We start from the raw sequence: 24,748 nt of genomic DNA on the forward strand, positions 1-24,748 counted from the left end.
TTTTAATTTCTAAGACAGAGGCTTTAGTTTAGAGGTTATCCTACTACTTAGGTGGCTTAATCATTTTGGACTCCCACGGAACTTTGCCAACCATAAAACAATCTCCTAATGTTGGTTTGGTCCATGTCATGGGGACGTGAGCATTTTAGAAATGACTTACAGTTCAACTAGGACTTAACGCTATTAGTTGGACAATCTTGGGCAACAGGTAGGAAAGCAACAACATGTTCTAGCTCATACCTGGAATCCAATAAGATGGATGCTGAGAGGAATATCAAATTTCTGAAGGCATTGACAAGCTAAGAACATACTAGTATGTGCATGTGACAAACATATCTTGTTTCACTAAATTGCCTATTACTGATATAAATGTCATACAAAGATCTATAACAATAGCTTGACAATTTATAAAATTGCTTTTTCCTGTAAGTACATAATGAAGCTAAAATTTTACCAAAAAAGAATTCGGTCAATGCAGTAGGGCCCTGAGAAGCTCACATAGTTTTACATTATTCGGCACAACTCTATTTTAAATGTTACACACATGCTTGTCCACCTGTACCACACACATGCAAACTTACTCTGTGCATCCTGTTTCTAGAGACAACGTCTTATACAGTCCAGTCTGGTCTTGCACTCACTATGCAGCCCAGGCTGGCCTAAAACCATCTTCTTGTCTCAGTTTCCCAAGTGATGAGATGACAGGCAGGTGCCAATATGCTCAGCATTACTTTGTTATTTAAAACATAGTTAAAAATTGCATATTATTATTTTTACAAAGCGTATGTTCATTTGATAAGCAAAGATCTGATTGTATGCAAAGGTTTGAGACTGGTCATGAAACTATCATAATCCAGTATCATTCTTTTATATTTCTATCTTTTTCAGATATTTATAACCTACAGCTTATGGATACTAAATACTTAGGACTAACATTCTTAAATAGTCTTTAAAGTTTTCACCCTTTAGGGGTAAAAGTAACCTAATATTTCAAGTTGTGAGAAAAAATATATAATTTTGGCCTAGTGTGGTGGTGCACTCCTGTAATCCCAGCACTTGGGAGACTGAGGCAAGAGGATTTCCACAACTTCAAGGTCAACCTGGGCTACAGTGAGTTCAAGGCCAGCCTGAGCTACATAGCAAGACTTTGTCTTTGTCTCTCTCTCTCTCCCTCCCTCTCTCTCTCTCTCTCTCTCTCTCTCTCTATATATATATATATATATATATAATCTTGATCCTAAAATATAAAAGGACTTGAAATTAATGTTGTGTTTGTGTTATTTTAAAAACCTAATATTATAACATACTAACATTAAGAAAACAAACTGGGTGATATTAACTGATTTTAAAGAATGATTCAACATTTGGCATTATGCCCTGGCTTGTATACATAATTTCCTTTTTCCTCCCCTCCCTTGCATCAGGAAGTGTGTTCTTGAGGCATTTGTATTTTCTAAATTGTTTTGAATGTCAGAAAACATTATTAAAGCTTGAAGTAAAATTTTTGAACGTTCCTTGGTAAAAGCCAATGAAAAATATTTTCTAACCATGGATGTATAAAACTTTTTTGGCGGTAACATAAGCAAAATCTTACAAATGAAAAAGGCACACTTTACTTCTTTTAAAGACAACTCTAAAGCAGTTGAAGTATCACTCTCTATATAAATACCTACAGTTCTATAATATAGTTTTTACTTACAAATATGTTAACTTTCTTTTGTCTAGATTATCAATATACATAAAAATTACTTAGCATTACCATTTGATCAAATTCAATTAACTTCATTTGTCAATGTAATGATAAATGTGCTCAGTATTTTTCATTTAATCAAATTCTTCAAGAGTCTTGTATGTCTGAGAAAACAGCATTGCTAGTTCTCCAGGTTAACATTCTCAATCACTAACTTGAAAAGCAGTTTTCTCCCAAGTGGAAATCCCAATGGACAAATTTCATTCTTTTTAAGTGCAGCCGGATAGTACAACTCTCATGGCAAAATATCAAGCTGATTTTGGCAGGATTTTAGATTAAATATAATGCAAATTATCATCCACTAAGCCTGCTTTTAACAAAGTAATTCTTTGAAAATTGTGCCTACTCTAAGTCAGATAAAATTACTTGTTTAAGGTTACTTAAATATAGAGCTCCTTAAAAACTTTCAAGTTTTTACAGGAACAAATTTCAGCAGAAATCTGCTTTTAAATTCTTGGCTACTTAAAATAACACACTCTCCTACCTGCCAAAATATTGCTTATATAATAATAATCTCCTAAAATTAATGTTTGAAATTCCTTTCAATCCTGGTTTAATACTGAAAGTTAAAGTCATTCGTTTTATTATACAAAATTACAAACACAACGAGATAAAAATTGCTCTAGCATAAAAACATCGATGTAAAAATAAGTTGACAAACTACATAGAGCTGAAATGTATAATATACCTCAGTGGCTTACTTTTAATAAATAAAAATATTGCCCTTTAAAAGTTCTATCAAAAGTAGTTTTAAATTTTGAAAATTGTAACATATAAAATGGAATAAACTATTTAGCATAATTACAGGTAGTTTCAAGTAAAACATTTTATTCTTTAACAGAAGTTGAAGAAAGCTTACCTGTATAGAGCGAACACGAAAAGACAAAAATTTAAACATGGCTATAAACCATGTTGGTGATAAAGGAATTTCTGACGGTAAAACTTAAGTCAGAAAGGGAAGGCCAAGCCCCTGCAAAGTTTTCTCCTACCAGCTGTTCCGGCAATTAGAAAATTTCCTGTCAGGCGGGTCCTGAAAATGCTAGAAAAAGAGGCTGGACAGTTTTCCTGTGGTAAAAGAAAGGAGCAACCTGCCAGCAGCGGCACTAAAGTAGAAGATAGGTAGGGAGCTCAGAACAGGAAAGTGAAACAGATTTGCTGATAGCCAAATCCTGTTGAAATGTTTTCTCTTGGTTCCCAGAAGTTCAGGCAATTTTCATTAGCCAGTAAAATGAATGTTATTATTTTAGAATCCTGAGAAATGCCAGTATGACTCCTTAAAACAACTGAAACTAGTCACCATTATTCAAATAATAAAAGTCGCGGATGCACATGTGCATTTTTACTCTTTTGTGTGTTTATACATACACTCCAGACATGGCCTGAAGATGATTTTAAGGTTATATATAGATATGTCGTGGGTGTTCCCTGTCAGTAAGGAAGAACGGCATAATTATAGGTAGAGAATGAAGACCATGTGCACAAAAATTTTACATTGCAATTTAAAGACAAATTCTTCCCATCTTAAATGAAAGTAAATTACGTTTAAGTTTACATTGGTTATAACATCAATTACCAACCAAGGTAATGACTTGAAGGCTCCCTGCTAAAACTCAATTCCCAGTTGATAAAATGTAAATTTAAAAGTCCAATCTATGATCTTACTAATAAGCAAAACAGAACACTTGAGAAGAGAAGTTGGATAAAAAGGAGGCCATATAACCCCTTACACCCCATTTTATCCTCTAATACTCTACAGAAGTTCTTCTAAAGTACTTTTACTTTGGAAAATATACTAGTGGTACTTAATCAAAGGACCAGCAGCTTCAAGAGCTGTTAGAAAACGCTCTTCTTAATGTAGACTTCATTTATGTGGCACCAACAAGAACCTCAAGTGTTAATCTACATAGCCTATACTAATTTCATTAAACTACTAGAACTTTCAATACCTGAAGGAACTCCAGAAAACACCAAGAACGTTGAGCAGAGTGGTGTAGCTCAGTAGTAGTGTGCATGTTTAGTGTGTGTGAAGCCCTGGGTTCAATCCCTTGCTTCCAGACAAAAACCACTAAACCAAAACAAAAAAGAAAAAGAAAGAGAAGAAATTGCCAAGAATAATCACTTCATTTTTTGAATGACGAAACTATGGCTGAGGTGGACATGTATTTGGTGAGGAAGCAGTCTATAACTGGAACTCAGTTCAGCACTTACTGACTAAGCAAACATCAGAGTGCCATTATGGACAATGGTAACTATACGAAAAGGCAAGGCTCTTCCTATATCAAATTTTTCGTGGTAATAGAATGACCTAATTAACTTTAAAAACTGCTCAATTAAAAATCATCCTATGTAACCAAACCTATTAGAATTAAATAAGAATCCAAGACAGAACTTTGAATTTTGCCTGGAAAACTGCATACTTCTCTGAATGAAAATGCATGCCTCAATTTTTCAGCAAGGAAATCACTTAGAAACAGAACTCTCCCATTTCCCCAAAAGAATTATTTAAGCATCCTTATGATGCTTCCAAAAGGCAGTAAGTTTAGAGCAACCACCTAACACAGAACTGAAGTCTGAACATGAAGTGGTCCTTAAGACTAGGTCAAGCAGAAGCAAAAATCATAATTAATGCACAACCAATTATTAGAGTCTCTGTAGAGAGCAGCCATCAATTTTACTCAGGTAATCCTTTTAAACAAGAGCAATCAAGTAACCTTTACTAAACTTAAGGAGTTAGTTGAAATTGGCTTTAATTACTACTAGTGCTCAGGTCAATAATTCATATTTTTCTGTGTGCTTTTTAATATAAGCACTAAGAAAATGAGGCAATATTTCAGACATCATAATCTGAAATAAGTCTCCCTGAGATAAAATAATACCATAATTAAAAAGTGTGGTATGGCTATATAAAAGACAAAAAGTGACAGAAAAGAATAAATGTGGCATTTTTACATCACAGAGAGAAGTTAAGACATGTGATATTTGGAAAATGTAGGGGCCAAAAAAGCAAGTACTGATACAGATTTTTTTTTTTTGGTTTTTCTCCGGTACTGGGAATCGAACTCACGACCTTGCGCTTGCCAGGAAGGCGCTGTGCTGCTGAGCTAAATCCCCAGCCCGCTGATACACATTTGATTATAAAAAAAACTTGTTTACCTCAAAAGGTACCATAAACAAAGTTAGAAGACTAGCTCATGTGACTAGAATTCCTTATATTGATGTTAAGCTCATTGCTTTAACAACTGCTTTATGTAGGTGATATCTACCTCCTAATCATAATGTGAGTTCTTAAAGTCCTTTGCTCTATCTTTCAAGGAATCAGTTACTGTTTTAATCTTGAAAACAGGCCTCATACTTAGCATTCTCAAAGCAAGTAGTAGATAGTAAGATCTTACATAATGGCTGCTACTTTGTATAACTGTACACATGAAACTACATATTGTTTATATATATTTTTAACCTCTAAATTAAATTTCTCAAAATTTGTCTTACTAAATTTCAGTGAATATTTTCCTTTTTATCTTATCTGTTTTATCTTATACTGTACATCATCATCATTATCATCATCTTGTAGTACTGGGAATTGAACCCAACACCTTGCACATGCTAGGCAAGTGGTCTACTACTAAGCTAGCTTCCCAGACCTACTTTCTTATAATTTAAAAGTAATTTGTATTATAAAAACAATATACATCCATTATAGAAAACTTAATAAAGACAGACAAGAAAACAAATCACTATTTTGGAGATTTTCTTTCTAGTCTTTTTCTGAAAACACACACACACACACACACACACACACACACACACACAGACCATACTAGATGTTATCCGTTTTTCTGTAAAGGATCAGCTAGCAAATAATTTCAATCTTTGTGGGACATTATGGTTTCTGTCAACCTTGCCAATGCAGTGGGAAAATGAATGTATGAGGCCGTGTTTCAATAAAACTTCACTTACAAAAACAGGTGGCAGGCCCATAGGTATAGTTTTCTGACCCTTGTTCAATTATTAAACAACCTTCAATCCGTTATTAATGGCTGCCCCAAAATGTGCTATATAAATCTATTGTTGGGTATTTAATCTATACCACTGTTAAAGTCTCATCCTTTGTGTACATTTACACTTAGATAAATAATTTCTAAAAGTAGAATTGCATTGTCAGGAGTATGGTTTTTCTGCTTCCAAATTTTCCCTGTTAATCCTTTTACTTTGCAGCATCAGAATAATCTTAGAACAGAAATCAGACCAGGCTGTGCCTCTACCTCAAATTCTTCACTTTCTTCCTATCATAGAACAAAACCCGAACTTCGCAGTCTATGGAGCTTAAGGTGAAAGTGAACAAATTCCTTTGATCCTAATTCAGGGAATGCAATCACGAAAGTACTCAGATAGGATGTAAATACTTGGTTTTAAACATATGCTAAGGTCAAACAATTTCTTCTTTACTAAAAGAATGAATGTTTAATTTTATAAGAAATATTTTTATTATCTATTAATATGGCCACCTACTTTTTCCTTTGACTTATTGATTTGATAAGTTGGATGAACAGATGTCCTAACATTGACCTATGTTGTATTTCAGGGAAAAATCACAGTTTTAGATTTTTTTTTTCAGTGCTGGGGATTAAAACCCAGAGCTCTGAGTAAGAGCCAAGTGCTGTACTACTGAGCTACATGAGGAAATCCCAAATATTTTTTTTAACTTTTATTAGTATATGTTTGCAGTACATAATGATTACATTCAAGGTTGGGAACAGGGTACATGTACATAACACATTTCAATTCCCTCCACTGCCCTTTTATTTTGCCAGTATCAGATTCATTTATTTGTCCACTGTTTTAATATAATTCTGTACTTGATTGGAAAGTATTTTATTTCAGATTTTTGTATTTATATTCAAGTTTCTGTGTGTGTGTGTGGTGCTGGGGATCAAACTCAGGGCCTTGTGCATGCAAGGCAAGAGCTCTACCACTGAGCCACACTCCCTACATTTATATTCATAAACTGCATTAGCACGTTTTCCTTCTCTGTGGCAATTTCCATTTTTAAGCCTATGCTAACTCTATGCAATAAATTGGACAGTGATGCAAATTTTTCTATGCTTTGAGTCAATTAAAAAACCCCAGCCCAGGAGTGAAATCACTGGGGTCTGGAACTGTAGGAGGGGTGAGTTGGTAGTGCTCATTTTCTAACGATTTAAATTTCTCCTATGGCTATAGGGATGCAGATTTTCTCTCCATTCCCAAATGATATAGTTTCAGTTTTTCTTAGAAACCATACTTGGGCAAGATTTTCATATTAGTATACTGTTACACTTAGTATTCTATCAAGCTTTTGAAATTAAACTTCTGCAAAATTTCAAGCACTCCTAGAAGTAGAAAGACTGGTATAACAAACCATTTATCCAGTTTTGTTTTACATACTCATGTCTCCCTATTCCCATAACTAATTGTTTTGAAGCAAATCCCAGGCATTGTATCATTTCATCTGTAACTATTTCAGATGTTATGATGTTTTAAACTCCTTCCTATCTGTGGTTATATCCTGTTTTGCTTTCCTAACATTATGCATTTGCTTGCCCGCCTTTTCCAATTCACTAATTTGGGAATTTATATTGAATTCCTTCCTCTTGCTTTTTATGGGTTTACTTTGTAGTTTTTCTTCTTTCACTGAGTCCTTCGTTGCTTTATTAGAGTTCTCTCATATGTTAGCAAAGTTTTCTTTTGAGTGTAATACTAATACTACTAGAGTATATTCTAGGACCCTGCTTTACATAAAATTATCTCAGTTAATTTTCACCACAGTGAGATAAAGTACTATTATCCATACTACAGATGAAGAGACTGAAGCTAATAGAGAAGTTAAATAACCTGCTATCCAAGTCCATGCAGTGTGGAAATGGAAGTGGTGTGATGTTGGTGTAGGCATAATGAAGCAATTCAACCTAGGGAAGGAGAGTTCCATGAACAGCCAGTAGCTGGCTGGTTGAGGTAAAAAACCAGGAGGTGCTAAACCTTTTGATAAGACTTTGGAGGAAGACGGTTTGGTACAGGGTTCATGGCAGAGTTCCTGAGAACTTTTCTCCACCATACATTTGTTGGCAGCAACCTAACTACTATCAAATCCAATTACAAAACCATCGCCAAGACCCCACGACAGCTGAATCCTGTAAATAAAAGGCCTACCATAAAAACTTAAAACCAACATGCCTTTTTAAAATTTAATTTCATTGCTTGTTTGTTTATTTATCTATTTTGGTACTGGGAATCAAACTCAGGACCTTGTGCTTGCCAGGCAGGTGCTTATGCTGCTGAGCTATATCCCTGGCCCCTCCTTTTTTTTTAATTTTAAAGAGAAAAAAAGTAAAACAAAATTTCAAAATGGGATAATAGAAGGGTAATCAACATGTTCTTAAACTGATTCCTTTGGATATAATTTTTGTATGGATAACTGAATTTTTGAGACACTAAAAGGTTTACTATCTATGGATTTTTATTTAAGTGCAAAATTTAATTTCTAGCACACATTTATCAATAGCTAATGCGATAAAGTGCTAAATAGCTACGATTTTAAATAAAAGATGGGAAATAAGCTTCATAAAGATGATTAACTTGAGCCACGTGGTAATGGCTTCCTAGAGCACTGACAGGGATTGCTTATAAGGGCCTGTCTTGACGGAAAGCATACTGTGCTGCATTCACAGTTTTCCCGTGGGCATGAAAAGAGGGTTAGAGGCAGCAACACCACTGCTGCAGGTCGGAATTTTATAATAGGCAGTAATATATCATTCCTCTCCTCGACCACATTTTTTTCCTGCTTAGCCAAGTTCTTTTTATTAGTCATGCTTGTCTAAAATAGTTAAGTTAAAATATTCATTCAGGTAAAGAAGTTACAACTTTCTATATACCAGTATTTCAGGGTGAATCAGTCAACTACTCATACATGAACATAACATAACTAAATCACTTTGCTTCCTTTCCAAATGTGGATGAGATCATTCAACCTGAAGAAAAATGGGTACTGTGATGAACAGACTAGAGCAGAGGATAAGTGATTTTAGATCAGAGGCAACTTATGAGAGAGCTAAGCAATGATAAAAAGAACTTCCTTCTTTTTTAGTTCTTAGAGTAAAGGAAAGAGACACTAAGAAGTGAAAAATAACACTGAAAGAGAGCTAAAACTTAGCAAAAGGAAGCCTTACATGCTTGAAAATTTTACCTGGTGTACACATATCCTATCTAATGTCATCAGTGTTGCGAATTACAATGCCATGTATCTCAAAAATATTTTCCTAAGTGATATATACTTAAATCTACTAGAGTATCCCCCCTCAGCTCTAAGTAATAAAATACACCCAAGCCAGTAAGAGTTAGAATGACAGACAATACTCTACACAGCTAGTCAATAAGCATTAATATACCACACCACAATTTTCCCTGACAATAACTCTAACGGATTTTCTTGTGTTGAGGGAATAATTACACTTCCTATTGTATACTCTGCTAGGGATTCCCTTTCTGTAGTTTATTTGGTGCTTGGTCCATGAGTACTGTAAGAAGTGTGCAAGTGTGTGCTAGACTCATGGCTATGAGTATCATTTTGGATATTCAAATCAAAGTGTGTAGGCAGCTTGAGGACACCTTCAAGGAAAAGAAGGATAAAAACCAACAGGCCACCAATAACTGGTGAAATGCCTTGGATATTATGAAAAGCACCATACTTATCACTGCAGCTTCACGGTTGCTGTATGAACAGTAGCTGGAATAACAGTATGAGTGTAAGATGGAAGAAATTACTATTAATGGACCAAAATGACTTCAAGGCACTTCAAAAAAAGAGCAGGACACTGTCTATACATTTCTGCCTGTGTCCTTCACAGGCGTCCTCTTCCTTAACTTAGCATTGAAAATGATTTACGACTTATACTTTATTTTTTTAAACTATTTTTATCCTTACAGGTCAAGCACCACTTATCCTAAATGTCTGGCACCAGAAGTGTTTCAGGTTTGGGATCTTTTTGTGTTTTTTTGAACTTTGGAGCACTTGCAAATGCATAATGGATATCTTGAGAATGGGACCTGAGTCTAACCACAAAATTAATTTGTGTCTCATAGATACCATATACACATAGCCTGAAAGTAATTTTATACAATACTTTTAGTGTGCCTGTATTTTGATTTCAATCTGTCACATCAGGTCAAAATCAGGTCTAATGTGAAACTTCCTAGTTGTGGCATCATTTTGGCACGCGGAATGTTTTGGACTTCGGAGAATTTTGGATTTTCAGGATAGAGATACTCAGCCTGTACCACTTTTAAAAACCACTCTTCAATTCTTAACAGTCATGCACATGACTATAAGAGCCATGAAAATTGAGTTGATATAAATATAATGTTTTGGATTGTACTAATATTTACAAAGTTGATGCCATGAGCAACTCACGTACGTATAGTCATTAGAAATAAATGACAAAGAGGAGCTGAGTACAGCTACTCAGCAGGCTGAGGCATGAGGATCACTTGAGGCCAGGAGTTCAGGGCCAGCCTAGGAACATAATGAGATCCTGTTTTTTCACTTGTAAGTGAATGAAGGAATGGATGAGTGACAGAGAATAGATGGGTCAAAGACCAATTTAAAGGAAAATCAGCACATTTCACAATTATGCCTGAGCCTAGCCTTACTGTCAGCTGAAAATTACTGGCTACTACCCTAGCTCCTAAGGGGCACAATTTATCCCTGGTGAACAGTCTGAAAATAGGACCAGCCTCTGGAAGGAAGAGGACAGCAAAATTAACACTTATTAGGCTCTTCATGTACTTATTTATCTTCTTTAATTCTATATCTTCAGAAGGATCTTTGCCTGGTACTACGAAGACAGTTAAATAGAATTCTTTCCTTCCTGTTATCGTTTATATCTAGATGTCCCCTCAAAGCTGCACGCGCTCATAGGGTGAGGCTTTTGGGAGGCGACTGGATCATGGAGGCCTGATACTCTTCAGTGGATTCATCCACTGATGAGTTTATGGCTAAATGTGATGGTGGGAGGAGCAGCCTGACTGGGAGGAAGTGGGACATTGGGGGCATAGCCTGGAAGGATCTGTTTCCCTCCCTTCTCCCTTAATCTCCCTCTTTGCGTTCTGCCGGCCAGGCCATAAGCAAGCCTCCCTATGCCAGGCCCCTCTGCCATGCCACCCTTGGAGCCACTCGACTATGGACTGAAACCTCTGCAAACTGAGAGCCAAAATGAATCTCTTCTCCTTTAACTTTTGGATGTCATGTATTGTGTCTCAGGAACGAGAAAGTAACTAAGACCTTAACCCACTAAACAGGAAACTCTTGAAGACTAAAGATACCTTAACAGCCAAAGTTCTTTACTCTTCAGCATGGATCATACAAGAGTCCCCTGGATAACTGAGAAAGGATAGAAAATGATGGAGTCTAGGAAGTTGTTTTACCTTGAGGTGCTATGTAAGGCATTCTACCTTGTGCTATAGGCCCTACAGGAATCAAAGATAAAAACAATCCAGTCTCTTCAGCAGAGAAGAACAAAAGATACTGGTTGAGGTGAGTTAACTGTAAGAAATCCAACTAATTATGCATAAATGTGGATTAATATGCACACACTCCTGGGGGCGAGATGGAAGAAGGTGATGACTATTGGTTAATTTTCTGGTATGGATCAGTTTAATTAGACAATTTTTCTTGTTTTATGAAATACATGGAGAAAATCCAAGTGTTTAGGTAGGTAAAGACCGGAAGGGACTTAATTTTTAGAAATCCAGAAGGATAACAATATTAAAATTCCAGAAGGGGATCAAAGGTATGGGAGAGAGACAGATTGCAGGCAAAAACCAAAGGGAGGACAAAGAGAGGAAGATATAAGGTAAGAAAAACATCAAGCCAAAATGAAATGACGCTACTACAAATGCAAACCTAAGGGATATGTTCAAATGATATCCCTGGACTAACTCCATGTATAAAAGAGGTCTGAGTGAAAATATTTTATTTTCAGGAGAAAGTAGGCTCTCCTTTATAATTATCCTTTTAGACAAACTGATTTAACTACTTCTAATACATTTTACTTTTTTTTCACCCTTTGGCTTCTGTTTATACCATTTTCCCAAGAGAATGCTTTCACCTCAACATTAACATTTATGTCTCAAAATCCTATACCTACTATTCAAATCTGAAGTTATATCTCACATCTTTTGCGAACCAGTTACGGCTACTTTTCAAATTTTACTTACAACTTTATCGAGAGTTAAAGGGTCAGAATTGCTGCTAGGGTTATACCTAAAAAACAGGCATACCCCATGCCTTTCCACATATTTTCCACTCTATGATGAACAGTAACCTAATACTACTTTGTCATCAATTTCAGCTATTACCTCTGGACACCCATTATACAAATGACTTAGCACTCATACCACCAAATTTTATTAAATCAGTAGTCTTTACAATTACTGTGACTATGTAAATAATGTTCACTGTTGAGGTACGCTAGTTATATCCCTCCCCATGGATGAGTTTTTGTTTTTCCTTAAGCTTACAGTTGCTTTGTTTTAAAATTTGTTTTCTTTGTATCTATCTCAACTTCTTTTCTCCGTGCAACAGCCTCTCATGTAAATTTCCAAGACTCAAACCTACTGGCAAATTCATCACGCCACCAAGACCCAACTGTGTTGTCTCTGGAAGTAGCATGTCTGGAACCATCTGTCTGCTTCAGTCTGGATTGAGTACTCTCCAAGCTTACTGAATGAGCTAGTCTTCTGAAGCTTCCTTTATTCATCATAATGGGAAGGAACTTTCTTCATCAGGCTTGTAGTGTTGGATCCTTTGTTTCCTGAATATCATGCCTCCTTTTCTTAGTTAACAATTCTCTAGTGTTGGCAGAGCCCATTTTCCAGCAATTTCCTAAAATGGGTGTCTGAAAACACTGGGGTTGAAAATCATTTTCACTATACATTTTAAGGGCACTGATCTTTGTTTTCTACTTTCTAGTGTTGGAAAGTCTAATAGTCTTATATCCAAACTTTTATATGGTTTTAAAAAACCTCTAAAAGCTTTGGGGCCCTTTTCTTACTCCTGTTGTTTTGTTACTTCATAAAAATGAGACTTCTTGAGAGTAAAACATTTTCTGTTTCTCTTCCATTATAAAGGCTTTCAATGGGCTGTTTTAATCCAGAGAATAGCGATCCTCATTTGGGAAAATTTGGGGGGGGGTATTACAGAATTCCACCTAATCTAAGAACATGATTATCACTACACTATTATGAAAAAAAATAACATCAATCAAAATGCCATTGATTATAACACCATTGATTATAACAAGCATTATGAGGGGGCTGGGGATTTAGCTCAGCGGCACAGCGCCTGCCTGACAAGCGCGAGGTCGTGAGTTCAATTCCCAGTGCCAGAGAAAAACAAACAAAAAAATAAAAAAATAAAAAAATAAACAAGCATTCTGATTTTAGAAATATTAAAATGTGTGTGTGGGGGAAGTTTCTTACTTTCCCATTTTCTTTTTCTGAAATACCTATTAGATATTAGATTGCTCTTCTTTTTCTCTCTTGTTTTTAATCTCTTTGCGTTCTTCTACTTTTTAAGAAAACTTCTTGATTTCGACTTCTAAATAATTCTACTAAAATGTAAAACATTTTTATCTTTGTGTGTGTGTGTGTGTGTGTGGTACTGGGGATTGAACCCAGGGGCTTTGCAGTGAGCTACATACTCAGCCCCCTTTTTAAATTTTGAAACAGTGTCTTGGCAGGTCACTAAGAACTTGTGATCCTCTTGCCTCTGTGTCCCAGAGTACTCCGATCATTTCTAATATCTGAAAGTTTCTTGTTTTTATGATTGTTCTTTTTTAAAATAGCAATGTACTCTTATTTTGCAAATCAATTTTGTCAACACTCAAAGGACATTTATTTTTCCTTTTACCTGAACTGCCTATTCTTTCAAGATCTCATCCTCTCATGCTGAAAACCTTCCTCAAACGTGTGGTGATACTTGGCTTTTCACTAATATTTAACAGGGAGGCACTATGTACCTGTATTTCCATAGAGAAGAGAAGAGAAGAAAAGAGAAGAGAAGAGAAGAGAAGAGAAGAGAAGAGAAGAGAAGAGAAGAGAAGAGAAGAGAAGAGAAAAGAGGGAGACGTAGGGAGGGAGAGGCAGGGAGGGAGACGGAGAGAGACATGTGGGGGGATGAACAAGAGAGAATGAGCAAGAGTGCACACCAAGAAGTGGCTTGAAACGTTTGGGCCTTGTTAAATGGCAAGCTTTCTTATAGGTTAGATGGCCAAGTATATAGCCTTTACAAATTTCTTTATGTAAGGACAACCCATTCTCTTGCCTACAGGATATGATCCTGGTGGATACAATGGGGCCATATTGCCACTCAGTAGTAGGATTTCACTTGACCTCCTTATTTTCTGCCTTGTTGTACCTCATTCTACCTCCTACTGTGCCTGAGGTCCCCAGGTCTGGAGACTCTTTGGTTTTTGCTAATGACATATCTTTCATTTCTAGAGGAGTGGGGACAGAGAGGCTGTTCGTATCATTCACCCAATTTCTGTTTTCACTTCCATGCCTACTCTCCATTTTCCAAAATTCCTAGAGGCCCTATTTTTGCGCTCTTCTGAGAATCTGGGGCTGTGAATAGACCTGCTCTCCATTAGGATATTTCTTTAAAATCAATTAGTATCTATAACTTCCTGGGTTTTTGTTGTCATTTTTTTGTAGTACTAGGGATTGAACCCAGGGGTGCTCTACCACTGAGCTACATGTCCAATCCTGTTTATTTGTGATATAGGATCTCACCACCACACCTGGTTCTTTAACTTCTTATTACCACTCTCCCATCTGCTTTTCATATTACATCTTGTGGTTCAAATTATACAAGTCTTCTGATTTCAAAGACCACATTTCTATTTTCTTATTCTCCATGTTGTTTCAGGTGATAATTTCCCAAGAGAGAAGAGGACCAAAAGACAGTTTTATCTTGCCATTTAAAAAGCACAAGTTTCCCTTACATGCTTTTGTGTCTCTAACAAGGTAGCAGAGTACTTGGGACCTGATGGACATGAAGTACTTGCTTAATCAATGACCAGATGTAGTTACATGCAAACTAACCTGCAGTAAGAAGAAGACCACAAAATGCAATGAATCAAACCACATAAATTCCTGTATTTTCCTTACAGAGAATTCCATGGATAAGAGGGTAGTTTAGGATAAAGAGGTTTCACTAGAGCATTAAATCATTAAGGAACTCAGGTTCATTATTATTTTCCTCTATCCTTTCTACTGTCTTGTTTTGGTCAAAACTGCCTTATTATTATTCTGTGCATTCTAGTTCATGAAAAAGGGGCCAATCAACCTACAAGCTTACTAGCTGGCAAATTCCATAAACACATTTATTTTACTAAGTAAATAAATCTGGGCCAACAACTACATGATCTTAGAAGCAGATCCTTCCCCAGTGAAGTTTCTGATGAGGCTCTAAACCTGGCCAGTACCTTGAATTCAGTCTCTGAGAGTCTATGAAACAAAAGATCCAGCTATGCTGTTCCCAGATTGCTAGCCCACAGAAGCTACGAGATTAAAAATGTATGTGTGTTTTTTTTTTTTTTTCCCGGTACAGGAAATGGAACTCACGACTTCATGCTTGCCAGGCAAGCACTGTGCCGCTGAGCTAAATCCCCAGCCCCCAAAAATGTATGTGGTTTAAGTCACTAAGTTTGGAGTAATTTATAATGCATCAAATAGATAACTAATACAACACTTCAACTTTCACCATGTAAATTATTAGTAGTTGACAAAAGGAAGAGTTTTAATTGAATATTAAAGGTAAGTACAAAAAAAAAAAATAAAGGTAAGTACTATTAGCTGGATGTGGTGGCATGACATCGCAGCACTTGTAAGGCTGAAGCAGTAGGATCACCACAATTCAAGGCCAGCATGGGCTACATAGTGAGTTCAAGGCCAGCCTGAACAACATAGTGAAACCTTGTCTCAAAGCAACCACCACCAGCAGCAGAAGAGAAAGGTCAGTACAATTTAAAGTATGAAGCCAATGTAAGTTTTGACAATCTTTTAGATTTAAGACCATTAAGGAAATACTAAATATTAGGCTTTTATTTAATACCTAAACTTAATTTATAAAATCTAGAATGATCTGCTCAAAAACTTACCCATATCTCTGGTAATATCTTAGTCCTTCATCCTTTCAACCTGTCTCTAGAATGTAGTTTTCTCTCAAATGTAAGTGCTACTAATATTGTAACAGAAGGGACAACCATGTAACACCACAATGGAAAACCATTTAATTTCAGCTTAAAGAGAATAGAATTTGGAGTTTTTCTTTCCAAAGGAATTGTTACACAAAGAAAATGGGTAGCTGATGACAGGAAAATCAATATTTACACTTACTCATCATTTTTACAGCTTTTACATGCAAATATATACTATACACCAATGAAGTAAAATGCCTCAAATGGTTTTTGAGGGTGTAGGAATCTAGATGAAATTTGAAGGCAGTCCTCGGCACTAGACCCCCATGCTAGCTAAAACTTAATCCATGCATTCATTTAATTAACAAATACACAATGAAACACCAACTAGCACATAAAATAAGGAATAGTTCAGTTTAGTAGGGAACACAGACAAGTAAATAAATAATGGGATCTGGCATAGTGCTGCCATTAGGCGGCTCTGGCAGTAGAAAGGAAAACACTTAAGTCAATGTAGAAGTATAGTTGTGTATTAGGAAGATGTGTCAGTTGAAATGTTACCTAAACTTAGACCTGAAGGATGCTTAGGGATTAAAAATGGAGGGGAGCAGTAAGGGAAAAGGATTATGGGGGAGGAAACATCACCTCTGAAAGCCCGGAAGCTAAAGAGAAGCTGACGCATCTGAGTAGACTTTCAGTAGAGGGCAAAAGTGTGTGACCAGAAAAGATGTGGAGAGAAGTATACAAAGCCTTATCATGCAGGGCCCAGTAGGTCATGCTGTAGAATTCAGACTTTATTTAAAGAAAGCACAAAACTTTTGGGGGAATTTGAAGCAGAAGAGGAATAAGCCCTCATTCTTCTATAATGGACATAATATTCATGACAATTTATTTGATTTCGGGAAAATACTGTATTTCCAGTGCTTTTTATTTTTTATTTTTATTTTGAGACGGGTTTCACTAAGTCACTTAATTGCCCAGGCTGCATTGAAATTACAATCCTCTGGTCTCAGCCTCCCAGAGTGGCAAGGAGTTATCTCAATAAGAAATGTAGAATAACTATATATAAGAAACCATGCAATTTTGATAACATACATAATAGAATATCAGAATAATTGAATATTTCTGAATATAAAGACATTATTATCAAAATAATTTTTAATGTTAATCTGTAAATTTAGTGTAATTATGATGGACGTTCCAGTATAATTTTCAGAGGATAACTGACATTAATTGTTAAATTTATCTGAAGAATTAAGTGCCATAAAATTACAATTTTTATAAGTAAAAAGGTGGGAAGGTTTATCTTGCTACATTTAAAAACATATAATAAAGTTACAGTAATTGAAAAATACATACAATTGAAATATTTAGAAGCTGAAATAGGCAAAGAAGGATCCTCTCCTAGAAGTGAGAGAGCATGGCCCTGTTGAAATGCTGATTTCAGGGGCTGGGGATTTAGCTCAGCGGCAAAAAGCGCCTTGCCTGGCAAGCGCAAGGTCGTAAGTTCGGTTCCCGGTACCGGAAAAAAACCAAAAAAAAAAAAAAAGAAATGCTGATTTCATACTACTGACTTCCAAAACATTGAGTGAATAAATTTCTTTTGTTTGAAGCCATGTAGGCTGTGGTAATTTGTTATGAGTCCTAGGAAACTTTTATAGGGAATAGAAGGTAATTTTAAATATGATAAGAGAGGTATCTCAATTGAATGGGGAAAGAATAGATTTCATTTACTCAATAAACAGGGGTTAGGACAACAGGCTATGTATTTGGAAAGGAGAGTTAGATTTCTACCTCATACCAGATACTAAAATTCCAACTGAAGCACAGATGCAAAATAAAAACGCAAAAAGAAAAAATCATAGCAACAAACAAATAACAAGAAAAACTTAAAAAAACAGGTGAAAATTTAAGACAATAAATAGTTTGTAACCTTGGAGCAGGTTAGGACATTCTAATCAAAGCATGAAACCAAGAAGCCAGATACAGTTATTTAAAAATAAAAATTTCTATATACATAAAATGAAAGAGAAAAAAATTCAGCATTTGAGACAAGGATAACATATTCATAAGATATATAATAGACATGGAGTTAATATCCAGAATATATTCAAAGATTCTATAAAATAATGAGAAAAGATGCAACCCAAAAGAAAACTGGACAGAACATAGAATACAAAAGCCAATAATATGTGGATACTTAACCTCACTAATAATCAAATGATTTGCAAATTAAAATGAGAAAGTAATACTTATTTAGAGTAGCTCAGTATTTTCTTATAGCTAGGGATATAGCTCAGCAACACAGCGGCTCCCTGGCAAGTGCTAGGTCATGAGTTTGATTCCCAGTACCAAAAAAGATTTTTTTTCTTATAATGTCTAGTGCTAGCATTGCTGGGGATATAGCTTAGCGGCACAAGCACCCGCCTGGCAAGTGCAAGGTTCTGAATTTGATTCCTGGTACCCGCCCCCCCGCCAAAAAAAAACTGTCCAGTGCTGAGTAGGAAATAGTCAAATGGTAGTCTCATACATTGAAACTTCTGCAAGGCAATTTGGTAATGTCTACTGAGACTGCAATGTTTAATGCTCAATGTTCATTCATACCTTTTATTCCAACACATCCTTTTCTAAGACTACATTCTACTAAAACGTAAATTCACAAATAGGGGGAAATTACATTAAATATAGGATATTAATAAAACATTACTGCGTACACATTTTACAAAGAGATCTATAGTACATATATTTTTATCTATATATAAAAATGTATAAGACATTGAGTGAAAAAGGCAAACTGCAGAACATGTATTTTATAAACATATATAATAATTATCCTACGTATAGAATAACGAGATTATAGCTAAGCTGATGACAATGGATATCTTGTGAGGGTAACAATTTATTACTTCGCTTATGTAATATACAATGAGTATCTCTTGTGTGCCAGGTATTGGTCTAGTAGAGATTCAGGAGTGAACTATCACAACAACAAAATGAGAAAATGGTCAATGTCTACATTCTAAATATTAGTATTTCTATAAAGTAGGATCTTCATATATTTTTTGTGTTTAATAAATTTATAGTCAGTTGACTTTCTTAAAAAATACAAGCTATAACACACTAATGAAAACCTTCAACAATACAAAGCAACTTGCTTTGTCATTCTCCTAAAATCAGTATTATCAAATAGTTTTGAGAAAGGTCTCTAACATATTCAAGAATATATTTTGGTAAAATTAATGTGAAAGGGGGCTGGGGATTTAGCTCAGCGGCAAAAGCGCCTGCCTGGCAAGCGCAAGGTCGTGAGTTTGGTTCCCGGTACCGGAGAAAAACCAAAAAAAAAAAAAAAAATTAATGTGAAAGTATCAATACATTCTTAATACTATAAGAATTATTAATGTGAAAGTATCAATACATTCTTAATACTATAAACTGAAAAAAAAAGAAAAAAATACTATAAACTGATTGCTCAATTTAAAAATAATAATTTTACGGTATCTGATTTGTCTTTACTTTGTGATACAATATTTTACTTACAGTTTGTGGATTAATCTCTTCCTCTCCCATAGGTTCATCCATAATTTGCTGTCCATTCTGTGAAAAGCACAGCAAATAAAAAGTTACCCAAACACATATCACATCAAAGTTAAATGAAGGCAGACAAAAAAAAAATGTCATTCAGGAATATTTTCACTTCTAAAGGGCTCTAATGAAGCAAAACTACAATCTAAGAATGCAGTTTCAAAATTGCAATAGGTTGTGCTTCAAAAGTTCATCTGCAAGTTAGTTATTTGAAACTATAAAACATTTTTGCATGGAAATAATGTAAGAAATGATGATTACCTTTCCAGGTGAGCTCTTGAGTTTATTTTAGTTAAATGCATTACAAGTGGTCTTAGTTAATCCTCAACAAACATCATTTACAACATTTTGTATGGCAAAACACATTCTAAACTCAACTCTTTTAATAATTAATCAGAGAAACTGATTAATTATTTCAGAGAAAATTAAGCTCAATCTCTTATAGCAAAGTAAATTCCAGATGGATAAAACATTCAAATGCCAAAAATAAATTATATAAATATTAGAATACAGATAAATAATAATCATGGGGTAAGGAGGGTAGAAATCATAAAGAAAAAATGACATTTGAATCCAGAAGTTTAAAACTTCTACCAGACACAAAAAAGATAAAAGACGAACTAATTACAAAAAATAAAGCAACATATGACAAAGGGTTGGTATTCTTGATACATAAAGAGCTTTGCTTTGCAAACCTGTAAGAAAAAAATGCACCTCAACAGAAATGAGCAATAAGAGTTCAGCCTTAGTACCAATTACAGAAATGCATTTAACCCAAAGATAGCTTTTGCCTCTCAAATTGGTAATGGTTTACCAAAAAATAACACTCAGTGCTAATGTGGGCATGACAAAAAAAGCACTCTGGTTTTACTGCTGGAAAAGGTATAAATCAGCACAACCTTTTAGAAAGGCAATCTGAGTCTATTAACAAACCACAAAATTTTCAAATGTCCCATCTATCCTTTTTTTTTTTTTAAAAAAAATGGACAAGCGTACAACAAAAATGCTCACCATTTTTTTTTTTTCTAAGAAGAACACCAAAGTGGAAACCTAAAGTCCTAATGATAGAGAACTAGTTAAATATACTACGGTACATCCATATAATGGAATACTATGTGATCATTAAAAATGATGATAAAGATGTAAGTTTATTGACATGGAAAGACAGTCACATTTAATAAGTGAAAAAGCAGTTTACAAAACAATATGGATTGTAATGGTCCCATTTTAAACAAATATATACATGTCTAAATGTATATATTTGTATGGGAAAAACTCTGGAAGGATATACACCAAAATGTTAACAGTGGGTATCTCTGGGTAGTAGAATTTTAGACAATTTAAATTTTGTTTTTTCTTACTGGAATATTCTAATGTGCGTACAATGAATATGTATTATATGTGTAGTCAAAAAAAAAGAATTCAGGAATACAGAGAGTTTTCTCTCATTCCCTCACTGGATACAAGGAGTAGCTCTTTGAGTACTTTTACTTCAACAAATGTAGAAGGGTCTAAGCTAACCATCTTTGGAGTATTATAAACAAAGTAAAAGGCAGGACACCCATCACCCAATACATTATATGAGGCAGCTTCTCTGAATTTGAATTCCTCTCCCTCCTCTTTCCATCCCTATTTACTATTCATGCATTCATTCATTTATCCATCCATCCATCCATCCATCCATCCATCCATCCATTCATTCCATCATGCTGTTCTAGGTGCTAATCTGGAGATAAAAGGTAAATAAAACATGGCTCTTATCCTAGAAGGTGTACTGCCCTATACAAAGGTCATCTTTCATTTTCACCCACTCCCAAAGGATGTTCCTAGGTTAGGGAATGTCTATACAATATACTACAAAGCACAAAAATGGTGCCCAAACGCAGGTAAAGGGGGAGAGTAGGTATGAATTTTTTATCTTCCTACAATTTTCATAGGTTACATATTGCCTACTTTTATGGTAAGGACACCCAACTATCTTCAGGACCCTACTTTTTCCTAAAAGCTACAAACATTTATTCCACTGACTACTGATTATCAAAACACCCCAAAGAAACCTTATATTAGCTATGAAGAATACTGGCTTTGAAGTCAAAACTTGTAGGTTCAAAATCCTGTTCTTCCTTTGCTAATTATAAAGCCCTGATAGGTTATTAAGACTAAGGTTTATTTATATGGAAAATGAGGATTTAAAATCACTTATCTTCAGAGCGTTTTTGTGAAGACTAAAAGAAATAAATGACACAACTGTAAGCACAGTACCTGATACTCAGTGTTATTTTGATTATGTCTAAAATCCAATTACCTAACCTGTGGCCCACCAACTTGCTACTTCTCCTGTATTTGCCATGTAGTGAACAGCACAATCATTCACCTAGTAGCCTAGACTACGTTTTTTTCATTAATGATAAGCAGTTACATTTCTATAACACAGATCTGCTCAATAACTCCCCATTATTTGGCTTTTAGAACTCTTGTCTAACTTAAGCTACACTTATATTATCTATGGGAATAAAATTTGAGAACCATCTGTTCCTTGCAATTTTCCATGTATGCAAAACAAGTATCATAACTTACAACTTATTTTTAAAGCAACCTAGTACAGTAAAACCTGCACTGAACTTGAAATGGGTGACCAGAGGTAGAGCCATAGGTCTGTCACTTACAAGTTTTATAAATTGGGGTAATTCATACTTTCTCTATTATTTTATGTGTTCAAAATGGGAATACTTGCCCTATGTACCCAAAGGGTTATTTGGCTCAAAACTGAGATAACTCATAAGAAAGCACATTATAAACTGTAAAGAGCTGTACCAATGGAAATTACTATTATCAAGGTGAGCCAGATTTATGAAGATAAAATAATATTCCATTAAGTTCTTTTGGCCTTAGAATTTAAAAAAATTATGATTGGTACAGAATCTCAAAAATCTTCTGTTCCAACTCCACATCATATATTTGAATTCTTTCTACTCTGTTGTTGCCTATACATGATCACTATCAGGACAAGAATGAAGGTTCACCAAGCAACCTACTGCTTATCTCAGAAAAAGCCCTGCCTGCTAGAAAAAATTGTTCACTTCCTCAGCCACAAATTCCCCTTAAAAAGATTGGAAATAAATGAAGACTAACTTGCCTGTAGGCTATCTACAACGTCACAGGAAATAAATTATCTATCACCATAAATCACCCTGAGTCTGGTCTTTTCTAGGTAACTTGAGGTGGATAAGTTTCCTTGCCATATACCCTTCTGAGCACATTCTGATTCATCTTGAAGAGCAGTACATAGAATTACATGCAATTAACTAATATTTCCACCCCTGCAGACCAATGCAGAGTAAAGGACATTTTGGCTCCCCTGTCCTAGATAATAAAAATACTAATGCAGTTCACATACATCTGCATTACTTTTGGTATGTGCACAGCACATTGTTGACTCATATCAAGCTTTCCGTTGATTGAAATCCTTCTTATTTACTTATATTACAACTAAGTCCCGCATGCTTTCCCTATACTGTACCTGTTATTATATTTAGATCCAGGAGTAAAGCCTTAAAGTTTTGATTCATCTTCTAGTCCTGATCCATTGCTATAGTTTCCATAGACTGGATTTGAAATCCATCAATCAGCTTCTTCACAGTTTTCAGCTTTATGTCATTTACAAATTTTACAATATACCTTCTTTTCTCAACTACTCACCTAATTAACAGTACATAAAAGCAATCTAAGAAAAAATCATGTGAAACATGATTTAAAAGGTATGCTATTCTCTGCAGTTTGCAAAAATACCTAACTCCTCTTTTTTAAATTTTTTTTTTGTTTGTTTTGTTTTGTTTTTCTGATACCAGGAATTGAACTCACGACCTTGCACCTGCCAGGCAGGCACTGCGCCACTAAGCTAAATCCCCAGCCACCCTACCACCTCTTTGGGTTTAGCAAAGATTTAAAATTTTGAACAACCTAATTTTTAAAGTAGGTGGGCAGAGAGGCACATGGCGATAGTGTTAGCTACTGAGGAGGCTGAGGTAGGAGACTGCTGAGTTCAAGATCAGTTTGGGGAACATGGCAAGACCCTATCTCCTAAAAAACAAGAACAAAAATAAAAACAAGAAAAACAAAAAAGTACGGAAATATGAAAGCCCATGTTATATACCAGAGAAACTTCATAAAGCTTTTTTTTTACCAAAACCCACTCTTTTTTCAATAAATTCTTTATATTGTTTCATCAAAGGATTTAAATGTTATCTATTAGAAATGAACATTAAGCTACTTCTGCAGTTAAGAAGTTTAAGTTTTCCCTTTGAAAAATTACCCTTGGTTTTGATTAGAGATTCGAGGTTACATGGATCATTAGTTTGATTCAACATTGTACTCTGCATAGTTTCCAAAGATCAAGGAATACTACCTATTAAACAAGAAAGTATATTTCTCTAATTGTAAGAAAACAAATAGGAAAAAGTGTTTTGAAGCTAATTGGCCAGTACTAAGTTTAAAACACAGCTCTGTTACTTATTGGTGCAGTTACCTAAGCTTGGGTAAGTTACTTGACATTTTGAGCCTGTTTCCTTATTCATAAAATGCATATATTGTTTATCTCACAGGCATGGTGTAATTAGGATGTTCCACCAAGGGCAGTAGATATACAGTAAATGCTACTGCTCCTCTTTTGCCCCAGTTGACTGTGTAATAGTCACATTCCACAGATAGCTTTGAAAGATATGATGCAATAAAGAAGTACAGGAGAGATACCTATTTTATCACTTACTACAGCCAATTCTCTGCAGGGTGAAAGAGAGCACTCATGTGTGCTAAATTTCTATACAACGTGGCTAAAGAACGAATACGGACAAAAATAGTTTAAAAGTAAGGCAAATGTATTTATCCTCTCTCATCCCACCATAATGCCTGCCAACCCCAAAAACCATGGAGCTTGGCAGATTATACATATGCAAATATGATGTGAAATACTGAAAAAGGTTAGGAAATGCTAATCATGCTCTATGCTCTACTTTGTGAGCCTGATATATGTAAGTCACAATTTGGAACAACTTACAATATGGGTCTCATCAGAACAAATCAGATAAAAGAGACTGTTCGCTTGAGATTCAGCAGGAATTGTTTTCAAAACAACTTTCAGTGTTGCATAAAATTATCACTTGATATCATCTTCTAGGTTGAGAGGAAG

The 24,748-nt window shown here is 35.1% G+C and overlaps 1 protein-coding gene across 3 annotated transcripts in view; it reads right to left on the bottom strand.

Annotated features, from left to right (window-relative positions):
- Positions 1-24,748, bottom strand: part of Rps6ka3 (ribosomal protein S6 kinase, 90kDa, polypeptide 3) — a 101,419-nt gene that overhangs the window by 51,923 nt on the left and 24,748 nt on the right. For 2 of the 3 annotated variants that reach the window (XM_005407812.2, XM_005407817.2), the window contains exon 2: positions 19,519-19,575. In XM_005407812.2, the coding sequence (XP_005407869.1) occupies positions 19,519-19,560 (42 nt within the window). In that variant the 5' untranslated portion in view covers positions 19,561-19,575. Of the gene's footprint in view, positions 1-2,609; positions 2,698-19,518; positions 19,576-24,748 lie in introns of those variants that run through there. The other variant, XM_005407814.2, reaches the window with a different exon arrangement.

This window comes from Chinchilla lanigera, unplaced genomic scaffold (assembly GCF_000276665.1).
Source record: "Chinchilla lanigera isolate Chin_1 unplaced genomic scaffold, ChiLan1.0 scaffold00108, whole genome shotgun sequence".
Taxonomy (NCBI): Eukaryota; Metazoa; Chordata; class Mammalia; order Rodentia; family Chinchillidae; genus Chinchilla; species Chinchilla lanigera.